The sequence below is a fragment of the Mirounga angustirostris genome, unplaced genomic scaffold (assembly GCF_029215605.1).
Source record: "Mirounga angustirostris isolate CCGP_5_RB_7025 unplaced genomic scaffold, mMirAng1.0.hap1 SCAF_1, whole genome shotgun sequence".
Lineage (NCBI taxonomy): Eukaryota > Metazoa > Chordata > Mammalia > Carnivora > Phocidae > Mirounga > Mirounga angustirostris.
Genome location: NW_026991709.1, coordinates 200,927,880 through 200,946,213, shown reverse-complemented (window position 1 = coordinate 200,946,213; position 18,334 = coordinate 200,927,880). Strand labels below are relative to the sequence as shown.

At 41.0% G+C, this 18,334-nt stretch overlaps 1 protein-coding gene across 1 annotated transcript in view; it reads left to right on the top strand.

Moving 5' to 3' along the window:
* SACM1L (SAC1 like phosphatidylinositide phosphatase) overlaps nucleotides 1-18,334 on the top strand; it is a 58,958-nt gene that overhangs the window by 17,863 nt on the left and 22,761 nt on the right. The window contains exons 2-8 of the mRNA XM_045862595.3: nucleotides 1,428-1,525; nucleotides 4,117-4,191; nucleotides 5,421-5,548; nucleotides 7,580-7,729; nucleotides 9,810-9,869; nucleotides 10,520-10,553; nucleotides 15,990-16,091. Of these exons, the coding sequence (XP_045718551.1) occupies nucleotides 1,428-1,525; nucleotides 4,117-4,191; nucleotides 5,421-5,548; nucleotides 7,580-7,729; nucleotides 9,810-9,869; nucleotides 10,520-10,553; nucleotides 15,990-16,091 (647 nt within the window). The remainder of the gene's footprint in view (nucleotides 1-1,427; nucleotides 1,526-4,116; nucleotides 4,192-5,420; nucleotides 5,549-7,579; nucleotides 7,730-9,809; nucleotides 9,870-10,519; nucleotides 10,554-15,989; nucleotides 16,092-18,334) is intronic.

Below are 18,334 nucleotides of genomic sequence, written 5' to 3'. Positions count from 1 at the left end.
AGTTGAGAGCTTGTAGTCAGAAAGTACAGTATGGTCTGGCCTGCTGCAGGACTTGGTCCTGTAATGCCAGGTAGCCTAAACACCATCATATGTAGGAAATGGTGTCGGTGATGGCCGTGTGGGTTTGTTTAAGATTTTTCACAGGCAGGGCCAGTGGAATAGAGGGAGTAGAGTTTAAAATAGGAAAGGACAAAGCCCTCACATTGGCTGCTACACAGATGGAAATTCTTTCAAATGAGGCTTAAGGCAATAAAGATTAGTTCCTGGAAAATACAAACAAAACAGAACACCGCACAGAAAGAAAACTGGTTCCTTCCCCAGGCCTGGTCAGCTCCTGGAAGGTTGTACGTCCTCCTGCATTGTTTTCACTGTATTGTTTGTGGGAGGAGTTACTGTTTCCCGAGGCAGCCCCTGACCTCCAGCACCCCGCTCGCTTGCCTGGGTTATCCCTGAGTTATCCTGGTGTTCTCCTGAGGAGCCGCAAAGTGTGGTTTTTGTTGGATTCTGGTTACAAAGTTGCATACGCTCTGAGTAGTCTGTCCCAATCCTGATTTTACCCCCTTTATTTCTTATTTTGCAGAATGAGAAGTTTTTTTTTTCCTCGTTCTCATTTTTTTTAATATGGCATTCTAACAACAAAAACAAAAATGCCCAAATGTTAGTTTATTTTTTTTTTTTTAAGATTTTATTTATTTATTTGATAGAGGGCAACAAGCAGGGGGGAGTGGCGGGCAGAGTGAGAGGCAGAAGCAGACTCCTCGCTGAGCAGAGGGCCTGATGCTGGCTAGACCCCAGGACCAGGAGATCATGACCTGAGCCGAAGGCAAATGTTTAGCTAACTGAGCCACCGATGTGCCCCTAAAGTAGTTTATTTTAAACAGTTTCCTGGAAATGTTTTATTTAAAATATATTTCTTGTACTTTTAGTTAATATATCTTCCTTACTATGTGTCAGATGTTATTCTAAGGGCCTATCAAAAATGAGCTTATTTTATCCCCACGACAATGTTGTTTGATTTCTGATATATCTCTGTTTTATGAATAAGGGAACTGAAGAACAGAGAGGATGAGTAATTTGCCTAAGTTCACACAGCCCGATTAGCCTGGTTCTGTAGACTGGGTTCCTGACTACCATCTGCATTCTGCACTATGTTGAATGTAATAAGTTAGAATTTATTATGATTTTCTTGTGTAAGTCAAACTGGTTTTACAGCAAACCTTGTGAGCGTAATATACCAGTGAAAACAGTTGCAGTGAATGTGTCAGGACAACAAAACACCTATTCAGTAGCTGGGAAATCAATTTGATGTCAAATTTAAGCACTGCTGAGGCTGTTACAATAAATAGGTTTGTGTTTTTTGTTGTTGTTTTTTTAGAAGCCTGCATTTCATCTGCTGTGGTTATTTATAGTTTTTAATTTCTTCTTAGGCATGTCACACCTGAAAAATTTTATGTGGAAGCTTGTGATGATGGAGCAGATGACGTACTTGTCATCGACCGCGTGTCCACAGAAGTTACCCTGTCAGGTATTTCTCAGCTGGGGGCAGAAGCAGCCTTGAGACAGACTCTGTACCGCAGTTGCAGTAATTAAAATAAACAATCGGGGTATATCTGTGTGTGGCTCTCAGAGTCTCGTCTTATAACTTTGAATTCCGCCACCTCATTTGATTGTTACGCATTCGTTTTATGCTTCCTCCTTATTCTGAAAAGGAGGAATGATCTTGAAATTTTTACTATCCGTAAGAATTTAAAAACATAATTATTTCTTTATTTCTTCCCTTATCTGTACTTTAACAGGATCGGTTTTATTGATGTCAGTTCCTTTCTAGCTGTGAGACTTAAGGTATTTGAGGATGAGAAAGTTGTTTGAGCATTAAGTGTGTGGAATTTTAACAGCAGCTTTAGTTTTTGAAAATATTCATGACTGAGGGTAATTTAATAAATGAAAAATTATATATATATACACACACACACATATATATATGTGTGTATCACTGACTAAAACTTGTGTTGTAGGCAAATAATGTTCCTAAGCTTTATCTGTCTATATGTTGTCTGTCTCTCCAGTTGTATTTCGGTTTTGCTTCTCAGGGGTGTAAAAAACAATTTTTTCCCAATCATATGGAACACTGATTTCTGATTAGATGTGAAATAATTGTGGTGATAAATTAATATACCACATGATATCACATTTAGAATTTCATATTTCATGTGTTTAAATATTCCGCTCTAGACAGAGTTCTCTGTATTTAAGTACAGTATTTGAGTAACCACAGAGTAGGAATTCAGTAAATGTAAATACCCTCTGAATGGATAAAGTGAAATATGAAAATATTTTGGATAGGATAGTAAAGTATAAGAAAGAGATGGCTATAAATTTCTATTTTCTTAGTTACCTGCTTATTCTGGTAAGTACCATATATAGTTTTCCTCTGACCAAATGGAATTAGAGGGCTGTTTTGGTTTGATAATTTGGCATTTCCTGTGTCTGTTGCTTGGTGGCTGCTCTCTCAAGATAGCTGGTTGGTTTTAACCAATGTTAGGGCACTTCTAAAGTCTAGTAACACTACTACTTTAGACCGTGTTGATACAACCTAGTGTCTTATAAAAGCTTTAGCGTGGATGTGTTTTCAATTATTTTTGACCTTTCAGTGATACTTGTAGGTAGAGATTGCAGATCCACTAGAGGCGACAGTGCTAAAGGTCACCAATAGTTTGGTTGTAAAAAGGACACCAAGTAGTCATCAGTGGACACATGAAGAGATACTTTGACCTGAAGCCAGTGGTGATAAGGGGCCGACTCACTCACAGTTGCTCTGCTAGTTTTTTTTTTTTTTTTTTTTTTTTTAGCTGTTGGGAATGCAGACCATTGCCACGGAAAGAGGGATTTTTTTTTCCTTCCATGAAAAACTAATGTGTGTTCTTAGGAATTATCAGTTTTATTGTTATTATACTCCAGTTAATGTAACTTAGAGCTCCATCAATAAATAGTACATTTAATTTTTTTTTTTTTTTTGGGATGGGGACTGATATTTTAGTACATTTTTATCAGATGATCTCGGTATATTCAGGATTTTCTCTAAGCTTTTCACTGCGCTGGCATTCCCATTTGTCATGTTCGTTAATTGTGGCATAGCATTGCTAAGTAAATTGAACCACTGAGAGAAACAGAAGTGAACTTCAGACCTTATTTGGAATTACTTCATTCAGAATAACAGGACTGCCTTTAAGAAACAGGACTTGGATTGACAGCAGCGTTTCAAAATGAGTTCTAGGATGGTAATTAAACTGTGAAAGAAAAATTATATAGCCACATAAGCCTGGGAGCTGTGAATGAAACCACGGAGCAGCTTTGTTCCCCTGTAGGCTCTTCAGAGGTCCATGCCTTGTGACTCCGGGAGAGGGAAGAGAGGTGATGTGGATGTCTGTAGCAAAATCAGCTCATTTGATGAGGACTCCTACCCTCCCCACTTTGGTGCATTATTCCCTAGAGTTCTACAGAATGTGTTTTGTGAAACACATTGACTTAAAGTTTAACAATTGTGAAATGAACCCTATAATCCAAGATACTTTTTTATTATTAAGGGCATTATTGGTAAAGTCAAGGTTAATGGTGGTGCCTCCCTGCACACCTGCGTTTCCTTCCTCCTTCATCCCTTGGGTCTTGCCTCCATTTCCCACATTTGTAGAGTGGATGGGCAAGTCTCTGTTTGTGTTCCCTTAGTTGCATGTTGGTATTAAATTCATGCCCTCCTCTCCATTAACTTTCTAGTTCTCTGAAATAGACACAGACTTAGTTTCTGGCAAGAGGTTGAATAAATTTGGTTGAAAAATGACCATAGAAGTATCCCACGATTTACTTGATGAGGATGCTGAAGCATGTTACTTTGGGCACCTTATTCTAGACAGGCAGAGGCCTTTATATGTCACATGAACATCTTTATTTTATATTTTGCCAAAATGGAGGTCTAGCACTAGATGAAGGACTGTTGCTTTCTTAGAACAAATCATGCATATTGATTTTCAAGTAACTACGGAAGTCAAACTAAATCTCCTTTTGTATCAGTGAGCTTTTTCTATGTGATTTTTCTTTTCCTTTTTGTTTTTTCTTTTAAAGTCAAGAAAGATATTCCTCCTTCAGCTGTTACAAGACCAATATTCGGTATACTGGGCACAATCCATCTGGTGGCAGGTAAGAAAAAATAAGCTAAGATGGGCAAAGAAGGTAATGAAAACGACACAGTATAAAATGAAGGCATACTTCCTATCATGCTTGGAGCAGTAACTGTAGGTTAGGTATTTGTCACTAATTTCTAAAAGTGACATACTCCAAATGACAAGTGGTAAAATCTATCAGCCTGAGGTTCTGTTGAAAAAAGTTTGGTTTTTGGTTTTATTTCAACTGAAATCTCTAGTCAACTAGACATTTCTTCATAAATTCTAAGAGTATTTAAACATTTTAATGCACTGATGACCCAGAGTATTCTATACCGTCAGCCCCATATTGAGGTTGAATATAACCTGGTGCGTCTTAGAGAATGTTACCTGGTTCTGAATTATTAGGAAAGTGATTTTGTTTATCTAGATTTCATTTCATTGAACTTAAAAAAATTCCTGTAATATCAGGCAGTGTGCTAGATGCTGAGTTATGGAAGATGCCAGGCCCTTTTTTCCCCCTGTGGTTTACAATCTAGTGAATGATGCATTTAACTAGTAAATCACTGTAGTACGGTGTGACAAGTTCCAGGAGAGAGGGGTACGTAGGGAGACTTCCAGGAAGGGCACTTGTTGGTAGAGCCTTGAATGGAGCTTAAGAATTAATTTAGTGGTAAAGGCTTACCCTGTTTTATTTGTGGGAGGCGGCGGCGGCGGCTAGGATCACGGTTGGGGTATTATTCATAGTACTGTGATGCCTTCTTAATTCTGGACAGTTCATCTTTGTGATGTTGCAGTGACCAGTTAGTTATACTGCCCCAGCACATTTCTCTACCACTTAAAATGACATGGACGCCATAGGGGTGGTGTAGACGGGACATTACCTCTCCCGCAGTGGTCATATCTCATGACACATGATGATGCTCTAAGCTACATGCTGGGAAATGCATTAGCAGAGGCCTGTGTGCCTTGGGAGCGAGAAAGAAGCGTTTTCTGGCTTTACTCTGCATCTGCCAAGATCACTGCTTTTGCTTTTGTTTTTTTGAGAAAAGATTTGACCTTTCAGTAGGAACTTTTCTAAATACGCTATTCTTTCTATTCATAAATCCTAAGGTTTCCTTTAAAAAAAAATCATGGGCCTTTTATCTGTATGGCACCGTGCGGTCTCACTTGCTGCCTGTGGAGCTTAAATGGTGCCAAGTGCTACTGTTGGTTTTAGAGTTGCCTCTTTTATATTTATGTTGTGTGTGGCTTTGCTTTTTGCAGGTAATTATCTAATTGTTATTACCAAAAAGACAAAAATAGGTGAATTTTTCAATCACGTAATCTGGAAAGCAGCAGATTTTGACATCCTTTCTTATAAGAAGACGATGTTGCATTTAACTGATATTCAGGTAAGAACTGGAATCACTTATTAATCACAAAAGCTGACGCAGTCCCATGGGGGCGACAGCTGGGGCGGCAGAACGAAGGTTGGACGGATTTCTTTTAAGCCTAATGATTTCAACAGCCCAGCGAGTAAGGTTCCTCTACACACCTTTACACCTGGCCAGAAAACGTGCTTTCTAAAAGTCCTGTATTTATTTTATTGTTCTTGGTTTGCTTTTTTAAAAACTGACTCAAGTTCTTAAGTTTTGAAATTTCATATGTAGAGAAAAGGACAAACAGAAAAAGCCCCAGTATCCAGCAACCAGAATTAACTTCATATCCTTTTTGTAAAGAAATAAAATACAGATACCTTCGAAGTTCCACTGATCCCATTTCATTCCCTCTTTGTCCAGAGAAAAAGTTTTCTTCGCGTTTGCCACATGTGAACAGCAGTGTGTGTTTATGCCCCAGCGGCTGCCCCCCCTTAGCACGATTCCTGTATGCACAGCTTTTAGTTACCCTTGTTCAGGTATTAGGGAATGCAGTCCCCCAACAAAGCGGGTTCAATTTCAGTTACCATGGTATATGAAGTCAAGTATTAGTGCAGCAAGTTGGAGGGCAAAGGAACAAAAAAGCAGCAGCTCTTGAAGGGAAGTTTGCATTGAACATGAGTGGGGTACGGAAGTTGCGGCTGACCCTGGGAATGCCGGCCCTCGCCCTTCACAGGTCTGCAGCCAGGGGTCTTAGTGAGGGTGAACTTCTCGACATTCATGATGAAGTGGTTGTGATGAGAAGGTTGAAGATGTCCCAGAGAAAGTGATACCAGTGACAGACTTCACAAGAAAGGAACTCTCTGGAGTATTCCATGACTTTGAGAGTGCCAAGGATAAGGCGTAAGGATAAGATATGACAATTAGGGGCACCTGGGTGGCTCATTTGAGCGTCTGACTCTTGGTTTTGGCTCAGGTCATGATCTCAGGGTCCTGGGATCAAGCCTGGCATTGGGCTCCACGCTCAGCAGGGAGTTTGCTCGTGCTTGCTCTTTCTTTCCCTCTTAAATAAATAAATAAATAAATCTATCTTTAAAAAGAAAAGACAGGTGTATGGCAATTGGCCAGGGCATAGAAAAGATACTCCATAGCAATATATTCACCCCTATAAGACATGGTATTTAAGGCAATTAAAAATGGTTGTATTTATTTACTAGCCCAGTATTATTTACTTGAACAGTTTTTTCTTGATTGCTATACTTGGTTGGTAGGCCATGCAACTAATTTTAACATTGCCTACTACATATGCTTTGTACCTTTTGGTCTAAAATAAATAAATACATGTCTGAGCCCAAATTAAAAATTTTGTAGTATGTGGATTTGTAACAGGTAGATTAACATATTAATCATTTGATAATCATTAAGCATGACCAAACATTATCAATTGTTTCTTAAAGCAAGGATAAAAGTAAATGTCCCAGTATTCATTGGGAAGGCCAACTAAAATGATTATCAGAAAATAAAGATAAGTATTATTTTACTGGACTTTTCTTTTTAATCTTTGCATTTTAAAAAAGAATTTAATTCCCATCCAGCCCAGTAAAGTTTCTTAGGAATGAGGATGGTATTATTCCCTTGTTAGTTCCTTGCTGTGTTATTGGGCCTCTCATGACTTTATGTTTTTAACTTGTCAAATGAGCGTGAGTAACACTAAACTGCAAGGTTTGTTGTGAGGATGAAAGAGAGTCTCTAAAGGGTCTGGCACGTGGGAGGTCATCACCTAAGGCGGTGATGTTTTGTTAAAATAAATTTCTGCCCATTAGAGAAAAACTGAAGGCTACTAAAGGGCAGGAGTTCTATCCCATCAGTTAATGTAACAATACCCCATGCTGTTGAGTGAACCTCCTCCGTGGGTCAGGAGCTGGCCTAGGTCCTAGGGGAATGGTGAGCATCCTCTCTGTCAGTCCTATGCCAGTGGCATTTAACAGGGCTGGCTGGCTTACAGATCTGGACAGATTCGGTTTCAAGTATGAGACAGACTGATGTTTTCCTCCCTTTTGTTTACAGTTACAAGATAATAAAACTTTCCTAGCGATGATAAACCACGTCCTGAATGTGGATGGGTTTTACTTCTCAACGACATATGATTTGACCCATACTTTGCAGCGGCTGTCGAACACCAGTCCAGAATTCCAAGAAATGAGTCTCTTGGAAAGGGTAGGCTTCATCTTCAGCTATTTTTACTTATTTTGGTTTGTTTTTTTTTTGTAAAGGGACATATCTCTATGTCATCCATAAAAATATTTATTGATTTTTTGCAATCCTGGCTATGTCAGACTCACATGTGGGGTTGAAAACACACCGTGTTCTCAGTGTCCGTCACAATTGCAAATTCAGGATCCCAGAATCTGTATGTGTGACCCAGACAGGACTGAGAACCAGTGGTATAAGAATTGAGAAGTCTGTCTAAACAGACATGCTGAGGGGCGCTTGGGTGGCTCAGTCGTTAAGCGTCTGCCTTCGGCTCAGGTCATGATCCCAGGGTCCTGGAATCGAGCCCCGCATCGGGCTCCGTGCTCCACGGGAAGCCCGCTTCTCCCTCTCCCACTCCCCCTGCTTGTGTTCCCGCTCTCGCTGTGTCTCTCTCTGTCAAATAAAAAAAAAGGCATGCTGGTAGTTTCCTGGCTTTCAGTGCTCTGCAGTATAACAATTATTAACGTTAACAACATAATTACCCTTAAAAAATTAACATGCCAACATGCAATATTCTTTCTGCAGTGGTGGTATTTATAGTTTTTACAACGAGAAAAGTAAGAACTTACTGATGTAAGAACTTGAAAAATATTGATTTAAGGTGGGGGTTTTTTGTTGTTATTTTGCCCCCCCCCCCCCCCCCCCGCTTTTTAAATATGAGTGTGTCTTTAAAACTAGGTCTCAAATGATATCATCCTAAAATTCCTGCTGTTCAGGAACCTGGATAATTGCCGCCTGGATATTTTAGTAACAAACCTTAGATTCTGTGTTTAGGGGGCAGACAGAATTTTAAAGGTTGCTGTCTGTTACCTGTTAGGCTAGACCCTATGAAATTGCTAGTAATTGACCATTTTTGACTAGTAAAAACGATAATTTCATATGGTTCATCCTAAATCAATATTTTAGTTGACTGGCTCTTTTAAGATTTTATACTCTAATCTAGTAAAATTTTATGTAGACTTGGATGCAAATTTAGATGTAAGCTAAGCAATCAAGCAATTTGGCTTTTAACTACAGAAACAGTTGCTTTTTTTTTTTTTTAAAGCAGTTGCTCTGCTGTATCTGCCATTTGTTTATCAAATGTCTCCTGTCTCACTGATGTGTAAGGCATTGAGTTTGATTATGTAATGATGACTAATACGTGCGGGCGATTGGGAGCACACACCTGCACTGGGAAGTGTGTCCCGAGGCTGGTTGTGGCTGCTCCTGGGACTCTCAGCTGGGGACAAGCATGGGGAGTGGCAGTCTGTGTGTTTTGTAAACAGAATGGAGAGGGTCGGTTAATCTCCTGTGTTGTTGAGGGAACGTCTCCTGTATTTATAGTTTGAAAGTCAGAGATGCCCTCGGCAGTTACCGTAGGGGCTGCCACATGCCAGCACGGGTTAGGCCATGCGGAGGTGTGTTCTTTAGGTGACATCGAGCCAGTGAAGAATTCCCAGCAGACAGGAGACAGGTCACGTTGGAGAGCTCTTGCTGGCAGCATGTGGAGGGGTGGGTGGCAGGGACAAGGCCAAGACTATCCGGGGAAGTTGCCCATAGTAGTTAGGCTGGAGTCAGGTGCTAGTTGGGGCCACGGGAGCAGGGACATAGGAGAGGGGGGTAGATTTGGAAGGAGATTTAGGACTTGGCAGTTGACTACAGATAAGAGGAAGACCCCAGGGCGCCTGGGTGGCTCAGTTGTTAAGCATCTGCCTTCAGTTCAGGTCATGATCCCAGGGTCCTGGGATCAAGCCCCACATCGGGCTCCCTGCTTGGCGGGAGGCCTGCTTCTCCCTCTCCCATTCCCCCTGCTTGTGTCCCTCTCTCACTGTGTCTGTCTTTAAAATCTTTAAAAAAAAAAAAGACCCCAGAGGACTCCCAGGTTTCTGCCTGGGCCCACAGCACTGGCCTGAGCCAGTGGGACAGGACACCCGGAGGAGGGGCGGATTTGAGGGGAAGACCTGTGTGTAGCCACCAGGTGGAGACATTGATTGTTGAGAGTTTTCATCTGTAGAACCTCAGGTTGGCAGGTGATACTTGATTAATTTTAAATCTTCTTCCTCAGGCAGATCAGCGGTTTGTATGGAATGGTCATCTTCTAAGAGAACTTTCTGCCCAGCCAGAGGTAATGGACACTAAATAAAACCTACTTATTTGTTACAGTCCAAGTTCTAATTGAATAGATATGTAAAATGGCTGCCTAATCACCAGGGATTTTGGTAAATACTTCTCATTTAACTCAGTTTATAACTTACATGCATGGATGTCATCATCTTCCTCTGTCCTTAGTTTGTACAAATGAGGGGGGAGCAGCGAGGCCCAGCCGAGAAGCATAGCATATCAAATCTAGGTACATGGATTTGCTTGGTGTCTTTATTTCTTGTCATTTGCTTTGCTTCTTTCGGAAAAGTAGTTTGAGCTGCAAACAGCTCGCATGGGAGTCTCTTTCTGGAGCAGTGAAGTTGCTGTAGGCAAAGAGTGACAGGGAGGGAGGTAGACGTTTGGCAGCTTCATGCAGTTTTATTAGTGTTCCAAAACCTGAACACTTAAGCCCAAATGATTGCATCACATGCTTAAATTGTGTTTTAATTGGAAAGACCAGGGTACGTGAGAGACATTTAAAAAAAATAACCCATAAGCTTGATACCTTGTTGTATTTGCATGTTACCTCCATAACACAAATATTTTTATATAGTAGAAGTATGTTTTATGCAGTGCTTCTTTTTATTTGAAGAGCATGTGTATTCCTCAGTGTCCTGTCTCTCTCCATTTCAGGTCCATCGGTTTGCGCTCCCAGTATTACACGGCTGTATCCTTTCATGGTGTCACTCTTCAGTTGCCTGGCAGTCCTTAGTCCGGTGTTAGTACAAGGCAGACTTAGGAACAATCTCAGTCATATGAAGAGAGTGTTTTAGAATTAGTAGAAATTGCTCTTGATAACAAAATCAAACCCATTAACGTAAAATCTTAGAATACTGGTTATAAATACCCCCCCCCCTTTTTTAAATGAACTCTTGAGACTGAATTATTCTCTCTGTTCAAGAGTTCTGGGGCTGGTGGTTTAAAGAAGGAGCATGCAGACTGTGTTTTGTATTTATTAGACTTTGTACCAATAAACAAGAGTAGTTTGAACCTGACTATTGAAAACTTCCCCTTTCCCTTAAAATAGTTAGATTCAGGAACTAGGGCGACCAGCAATGTGGAGAGGAGAGTTATAATTAAAAATCGTCCTTGTCATTTGAAATAGCCACAAAAAAAATGGGAATAGATGGTACACAAAGGATAATGCTTAGGGCAGGGGGAAAGTCCGTACAGATGCAAAACAAATAGTCATCATCTAATTGTAAGTTCATTTTAAGAACTTACCACAACAGGGAAGCCGAGGGAGCTGGCGGATAAAGGACAGGTAGCTGACGAGCGCCTGTAATCAGCACTGTTCTCTCCCTGCAGAAACCGAGGTGATCTTTGTATTAAGAACCCCCGAGAAGCTTATTACAGAAACAGTCTGTGATCTGTTTGTTCATTATGTTGATAGGATTTCTTTAAATTATTCTTGTTATACTTAAAAGCAAAAAAGTACGGAGGAAACATTTTTCACAGTTGTGGGAGAATAAAAACCAGAAACGCTGGGAATAAAAGCTCTTGTTTATTCTGTGTCTCCCTCCCCTCCCTGGAATATTTCCAAGTTCTCCTAAGACTAAAATAAGCAATGAATTTAGGTAGTGCTTTAAGGTGTTTGGGCCAATTGTGTGTGTGTGTGTGTGTGTGTGTGTGTATGTTTCCAAAATGAGCTTGTGAATGGACAGTAATATTAAATGAGTTTTGGGACACCTTTTCTAGGCGATTTTAGAAACAGGCTATCCATTCATTTAGCTTTCCATCTAAAGCTTTAAATAAGCCTCTGGCTAACATAGTTTCAGTGTTTGATGTATACACAGGGAGATGAGCAGGAACAGAGGCCTCGAGTCAGGAGCATGCTCAAGCAGCGAATGTGGACAGGGAGAGGTGGGAGTCACCTGAAGGAAGGAGCCGGGTCTGGGTTTTGCAGGGCCTTGTAGGCTCTGTGTGTACTGTAACTGTGATGAGAAACTTGGGATTCGAATAGAGGCTTGGCATGGTAAGACAGGCTCACTGACAGCGGTGTGGAGAACATGCCAAAGGCGAGCATGGGAGGATACAAGGACTCACGATAGAGGCAGTTGTTGTAGTTAGGTGTGAGAGGCGGTGATGCCTGGGGCCAGGATGGTAGCAGTGATGGTGGTGGAAATGGTCAGGTTCCAGACCTGTCGTGAAGGTAGAGCTTACAGAATTTTCTGACAGATTGTACATGGGGTATGGAAGAAGGGGGCTTAGTACGAATCTAAGGTTTCTGGCCAGAGTAAGTGGAAGGAAGCCATCCATCGATGCGTGGAAGAGTCTGGAGGTGGGGGTGAGGCCAGAGTATCCGGAGTTCCACTGGGACAGTTAAGCTTGAGATTGCTCTAGCTTCCAAGACGAGATGTCACAGAAGCAGATGGAGTAATGGCGTTGGAGTTTACGAGGGAAGGTCATGTTGCAGACATAAAGTTGAGAGTTGTCTGATGAGCACAGATGGCATTTAAAGCCACGAAGCTGATGAGCTCATCAAAGGAAGGAATGCATCTAGGGAAAAGAAAAGGCCTGGAGAAAGAAGATCGCCTGAAGGGAGTTCTAGAAGGTGAAGCCACAGACTGTAGGCCTCATTGAGGACAGAGTGGGGGAACCAGTGTGAATGAACCGCAAGGACAGGAGAAATGGTGACCCAGCAAAGGGCAGTGAGGAAGAGGGGAGCCACCCAAGGGAGGGTGGTGTCCCACAAACAAATGAAGAGACTGTCTGCAAGCACAGGGGGTAATCAGCTGATAAGGTGCTGGGTGGTTAAATGTGAACATTCGGCAGGGAAGTTATGTACCTGCTCCCCCGACTCTCCTCCCCAGATGGGGGAACTGATGAGAAGAGTTTGCAGAAGGGGAGAGCACAGTCAAGTGCTGGAGTGATGTCCTCGAGTGTGCGACAGGTGGAGTCTAGTGCCCAGGTCCTCCTCTGCCAGGAAGGGAAGCAGACACGTGGATGTGGATGCCAGTTGATAGAGAGCTGTGGCAGGAGCTCTCTATCAAGGGGATGGCTTTTATTTCCACAGAGGACCAGGAAACTATGTCAGTTGGGTGAGTGGGATGCGGGAGGAGTGTTGGAGGCTGAGAAGGTGTGGTATGGGCATCCAAGTGCGAGCGCGTGGCCCTGGGCGTAACTCACTGATAAAGACCGGAAGTACATCTGTTCACATGGTAAAAGTGATATCATGGTGATGGGCTGCTGTATGATTGTTATTTTCTTGTTCCTTCCATGCTTTCTGGATTCTTTAAAGTGTGTATGTATTTCTCTTGTAATCCGAGGAAATGATTCATAAAGCAGTCACTCATATTCTGTGCTCCACTTAGTTCTCTAAGGGCAGGCTCATATCTTAGTCATCTTTGTGCCCTCGCCCAAAATAGGTAATGGGTGAATGAATGAACAGATACGGCCTTGGATTCTTCTCTAGTGCTGTGGGTTTTAAAGAAAAGTGAATTGGGAGTTCAGGATGAGTCATCGTTAAGTCTCATGATCCCAGGTCAAAGAGAAGGATGAATCATTAGAAATTCATATTGCTAGTGTCCCTCAGTACCATCATTTTGAAAGTGATTTGGCATTCTCTTTTGAATTTACCAGAACTTCCCCTGTGCATACCCAATATGTTTATACCAGGGGGTGTTTGCAAGAGTGTTCACAGCACCACAGTTGGATGGAACCAACGCCATCAGTTCCATCAGAGAAGAGTCGGGGCTCTCACAGCACCGAGGAGGAGTGGTTTACTGGTTTGTGCCATCCAAGCGTGGAACGTACTGGTGGAAATAAACAAGGGCTGAAGCTTGTCAAGAATGTGGTGCTGTTTTTATAAAAAACTCAAACATAAGCAAGCCATGTGTTTTGTTTTGTTTTTGTTTTTATTCATGAGAGTCAGAGAGAGAGAGGCAGAGGGAGAAGCAGGCTCCCCGCCCAGCAGGGAGCCCGATGCGGGACTCGATCCCAGGACCCTGGGATCATGACCCGAGCCGAAGGCAGACGCTTAACCATCTGAGCCACCCAGGCGCCCAAGCCACGTGTTTTTAAGTCGTGGTTGCCTGTGGTGAAATTAAAAAGGCAGGAGTATGGTCTCCTGAAAATAGTTGCTGCTTCTGGGCAAGAAGACAGGATGGAGAAGTAACAGTAATTAGAGTCAGGGTTTTGGTACTATTCTGAAGTTGAATGGGAGGTTCATAGATACTTAATTTATCGTGCTGTTAATGCTCTATAATGGGTGATTCAGGTTGTGTTAAGAAAAAAATGTTACATATAAAAGATAAGCATAGGGCAAACCCAAACAAATTGAGGAAGGAAGAAAGATAAGGCCATCGAGACAGTGAAAGAAACCTTTCTGTTACAATATCAAGCGGTAAAGATGAAAAGTCAAAGTAATTCTTAGGAGAATTTGGCATTTCCTAATAAAATCAGATGATGAGTATACTCCGTGACCTAGCAGTCCTAGCTCCTTAGAGCCACCTCCCCAAAATGTTTGTTTGCGGCACTTTTCTGCTAGCAAAAACTGGAAACAACCTGGACAGTCGGCTGGATAGACTGGTGTAGCCCGTGAATCCGCACGGTGGGATAGAATCCAGCCCCAGCAACAAGGGAGCCCCAGGCACGTACTGCAGAACAAAGAGGGCAAGCCAAAAGACATATACAGTGTAACTCCTTTTAGGAATTTGCTCAGTGGCAAAACTAGAAAGACCAGCAAGGGAGTGGTGAACTGAGTGGATAGTGGTAAACTGAGTGGATAGCGGTCTGTGTGTGGAGGGCAGCAGGGGAGCAAGATGGGGAGGGGCGCCCGCTCTCGGTGCTCCAGAGGTGCCGGGGGTGCGCGTGGGGGTGGATGTGTGAGTGGGTTCAGTGATTTTTGTTATGATCAGACAATATTTAACCAAAATTGGCCATTTTAACCAATTCTGAGTGTACAGTTTAGAAAGTGGCATTACCTTGCTAATGTCGTATGAAGAGCACCAAGCCATTTCTTTCTCCTCTATTGGAAATTCTCAATCCATTAAGCAATAGCTCCCCAGACATGGCTCTTTTTGTAAATATTTAGATACATTGTGTATTCTTTTCTGTTTGTTATAGTTCCTAATAACATTGTTTTAATGTAAGAGATTTGCCATCTCCAGAGGCTTCCGCAAGCCCTTCATTCTGGCCATGAGGTGGAGAGACCCGAGCCCTGAGGGTTCGCAGGGATCGAGCCCTCTGCATTGCTGAGCGGGAGTGAGCAGGTGGATAGCACATACCTTTACTAGTTGTTAGGGAGATAGGTTTAGATTAAGAAAAGCTTTTGGGGGAGATACTTTTTTTTTTTCATATTCAGTTTTACTTTTCCTGTTTCAAGGACAAAGTAGAGTCAGAATTTGTTTCTGGATAATCCTTAAATCACAGTTTGATCTGTAATCTTCATATGCATACGAACTGTTATTGCTGATTTATATTTGTAATTATACATATATTTTTGTGTTTTTTTTAATTGCAGTAGTCTAGCACCCCCCCCCTTTTCCATTTCTTATTTGAAGGCAAAACTACTTTACATTTATGTTTTTCATTCTAAGCACAGTTTTTTGGTGATGCAGGTAATGTTTTACTTTTAGAAAGTGGTTGAGGATAGCAGGGAAAGGAAATCATATTTTTCAAATAGAAACAATATAATGAACCACTCAAACATACTGTCTGTATGTCATTATAGGATTACTGACTTGACCAAACTTCACAGTCGAATATTACAATATTAAAGGCTTGTGAACATTCATGAAGAACCCAAAAAGATTGTACATTCTTGGTTCATTTTTCTCTTTTTTTTTAAAGATTTTATTTATTTATTTATTTGACAGAGAGAGACGCAGCGAGAGCAGGAACACAAGCAGAGAGAGTGGGAGAGGGAGAAGCAGGCTTCCCGCTGAGCAGGGAGCCCCATGCGGGGCTCGATCCCAGGACCCTGGGATCATGACCTGAGCTGAAGGCAGATGCTTAACGACTGAGCCACCCAGGCGCCCTGGTTCATTTTTCTCTTAAAGACGGAGTCATTCTTGCTTGCTAGGGTAAATGGGTTCAGATGTAATCTGGAAATAATACCTATGATTTCTATAAATGTTATATTTTTCTTAACATAGCTAAGTTATTACTATGCACTCGTGTTCTATTAATGGAAAATACTTTGACTGGATTCTCATCTCGAGGAGGAGTTGTTTCAGAGCCGGTGTGCGTTATTATGTAAGAGGTGAGATTAATTTTGTCAGCGTGATTCAATACTGGGTTTTATCACTAATTAATGTCTTGTCATACGGTGACGAATGTAACCTTTTGTATTTTATTCTCATCATTTGATAGCCTCACTAAATATTTATCTCCTGCTTCATTATAATAATTCGGTAGGTTTTCTGTGCTTTACTCCAGTTACTGTAGTTACATGGCAGATATTAATGAGACCCTATAGGTTGCTTCTTACTGCTTTAAGAGGAATTATTCATGTTGTTTGCGGGATGTCTGAAAGCCAGTTGAACTCAGTGTAGTTTCATATCAGAAACTTGTATCAGAAAGTATTTTCTTTCACTGCTCTCGGTTTCTTTGCATGCATAAAGCTAGACATTTGACTTTATGCCTTCAACTTTAAAGATTTACATTTTGAGTATTTATTCCCTAGGATTTGTACTAGCAACATGTTAATTTACTTAAACCAAGCTTTTTAAAATCTGCATTAAAAATTACTGGCATTATGAAAAGGAGTTTTTCTAACTCTTCCTGTTTTCTTTTTTTTTTAAAGATTTTATTTATTTATTTGAGAGAGAGAGAATGAGAGACAGAGAGCATGAGAGGGAAGAGGGCAGAGGGAGAAGCAGACCCCCTGCTGAGCAGGGAGCCCGATGCGGGACTTGATCCCGGGACTCCAGGATCATGACCTGAGCCGAAGGCAGTCACTTAACCGACTGAGCCACCCAGGCGCCCCTCTTTCTTTTTTTGTAAGAATAAAATTCTCTGGGCCATTAGATAAATTGTAGAAGTTTTGGACCACAAAGTTGTAAAGGTTATTCCCTTATTACAGGTGATACAGCAGAAGGACATTTTAGTAAGTGACCTGGCCAAGATCACAGAATCAGAATTGGAATTCACGACTCCTTCATAACTAGATTTTCTTGGATGGAGACATATTTTTAGTTAAATTTTTGAATAGGTAATGCATTCACATAGTTCAGGTATCAAGAAATATAAAGAGATGTGCAATAAAATATATTTCTGGGCTTTGGGCCCATCTGCTGCATCTTACTCAGTTGTTAGCTTCTTATTTATCCTTCCAGATCATTTTTTAATGCTTTTACAGTTGTGTGTTCTCCTCCCCCTTTTGTGGACATTGGTTGTATACTGAGCACATTTTCTTGTACCTTGGTTTTTTTCTGTTTTTTAAATTTCATATATCTTGGAAATCATTTCATAAAGGTCTGCCTCCCCACCTAGCCCCCGCACCCCTTCTCTCCTTCCCTCCCTCCCTGCATCCCCACCCCCATGCACACCAATCTCACTCTAACTTCTAAAAATATTCCTTAATGAGAATTAATGGAAAGAACCCAAGTATAAGATGCTTCTGACAAGTAATTTTAGAAGGTTTTGAGAAAGCATTTCGTTGCCGATTTGACTCAGTAATTTTGTCCCCGTCACTGTTAACAAAACCACCTACCTCACCTCAAAATGTTATATTTGAGAAATAGATAAGATAGAAAGGATGTTAAGAAATATTTGAGGTGGTTAAAAAAATCTGTTGATTTCTTTATAATAATTTAGTAATTTGAGTCAGGGACTAGCTTGAAAGTTGCCTCTGCAAGTTTTTCGTATAAAAGTAGATTATGTGAATAGGATTGTAGAGGATTGCTTCAAATAATCGAAAGGACTAACCAATATTAAGACTAAACACTTTAGAGCAGTGCTTTTCAAACTAGGCTTTGTGGGTATGTTCATGGAGTTACAAGAATTCTAGGATCATACAATTTTTGTGCTTTTGTTTTGATAATTGAAATCATTATAAGCATCTGGCAGACCATTTGCCCTGTTACAACAAAATATTGTTAACATAATGACCCACATTCCATTTAATATTGTGTTTAATAGTTTTAACTTTCAAAATAGTATTTTTCAAACTGGGATCTATGGGCATACTCTCAGGGGTCCTTGAGAATGACTTTTTCTTGAAAATATTTTTCAAGTTTGAGAAACACTGTTTTAGAGGAATTGTGTATGTATAAACAATTGATATATTAAACAGCAACCAACTTCATCTGTTTATTAATAGGTCCTTAATACTCCGCCTTAAGCCTGTTGTAATGAGGGAGCTTCTCTTAGCTTTCGGATGGTGTACCATGCGTTTGAAATTTATTTTTACAAGGACTTTTCCACTAATTTGAACTGAGTTAATTCTTTCCAAGTTAAACCGAATTGGTGAGTCTCTGATGTGTTTCTCATGTAACAAATCTG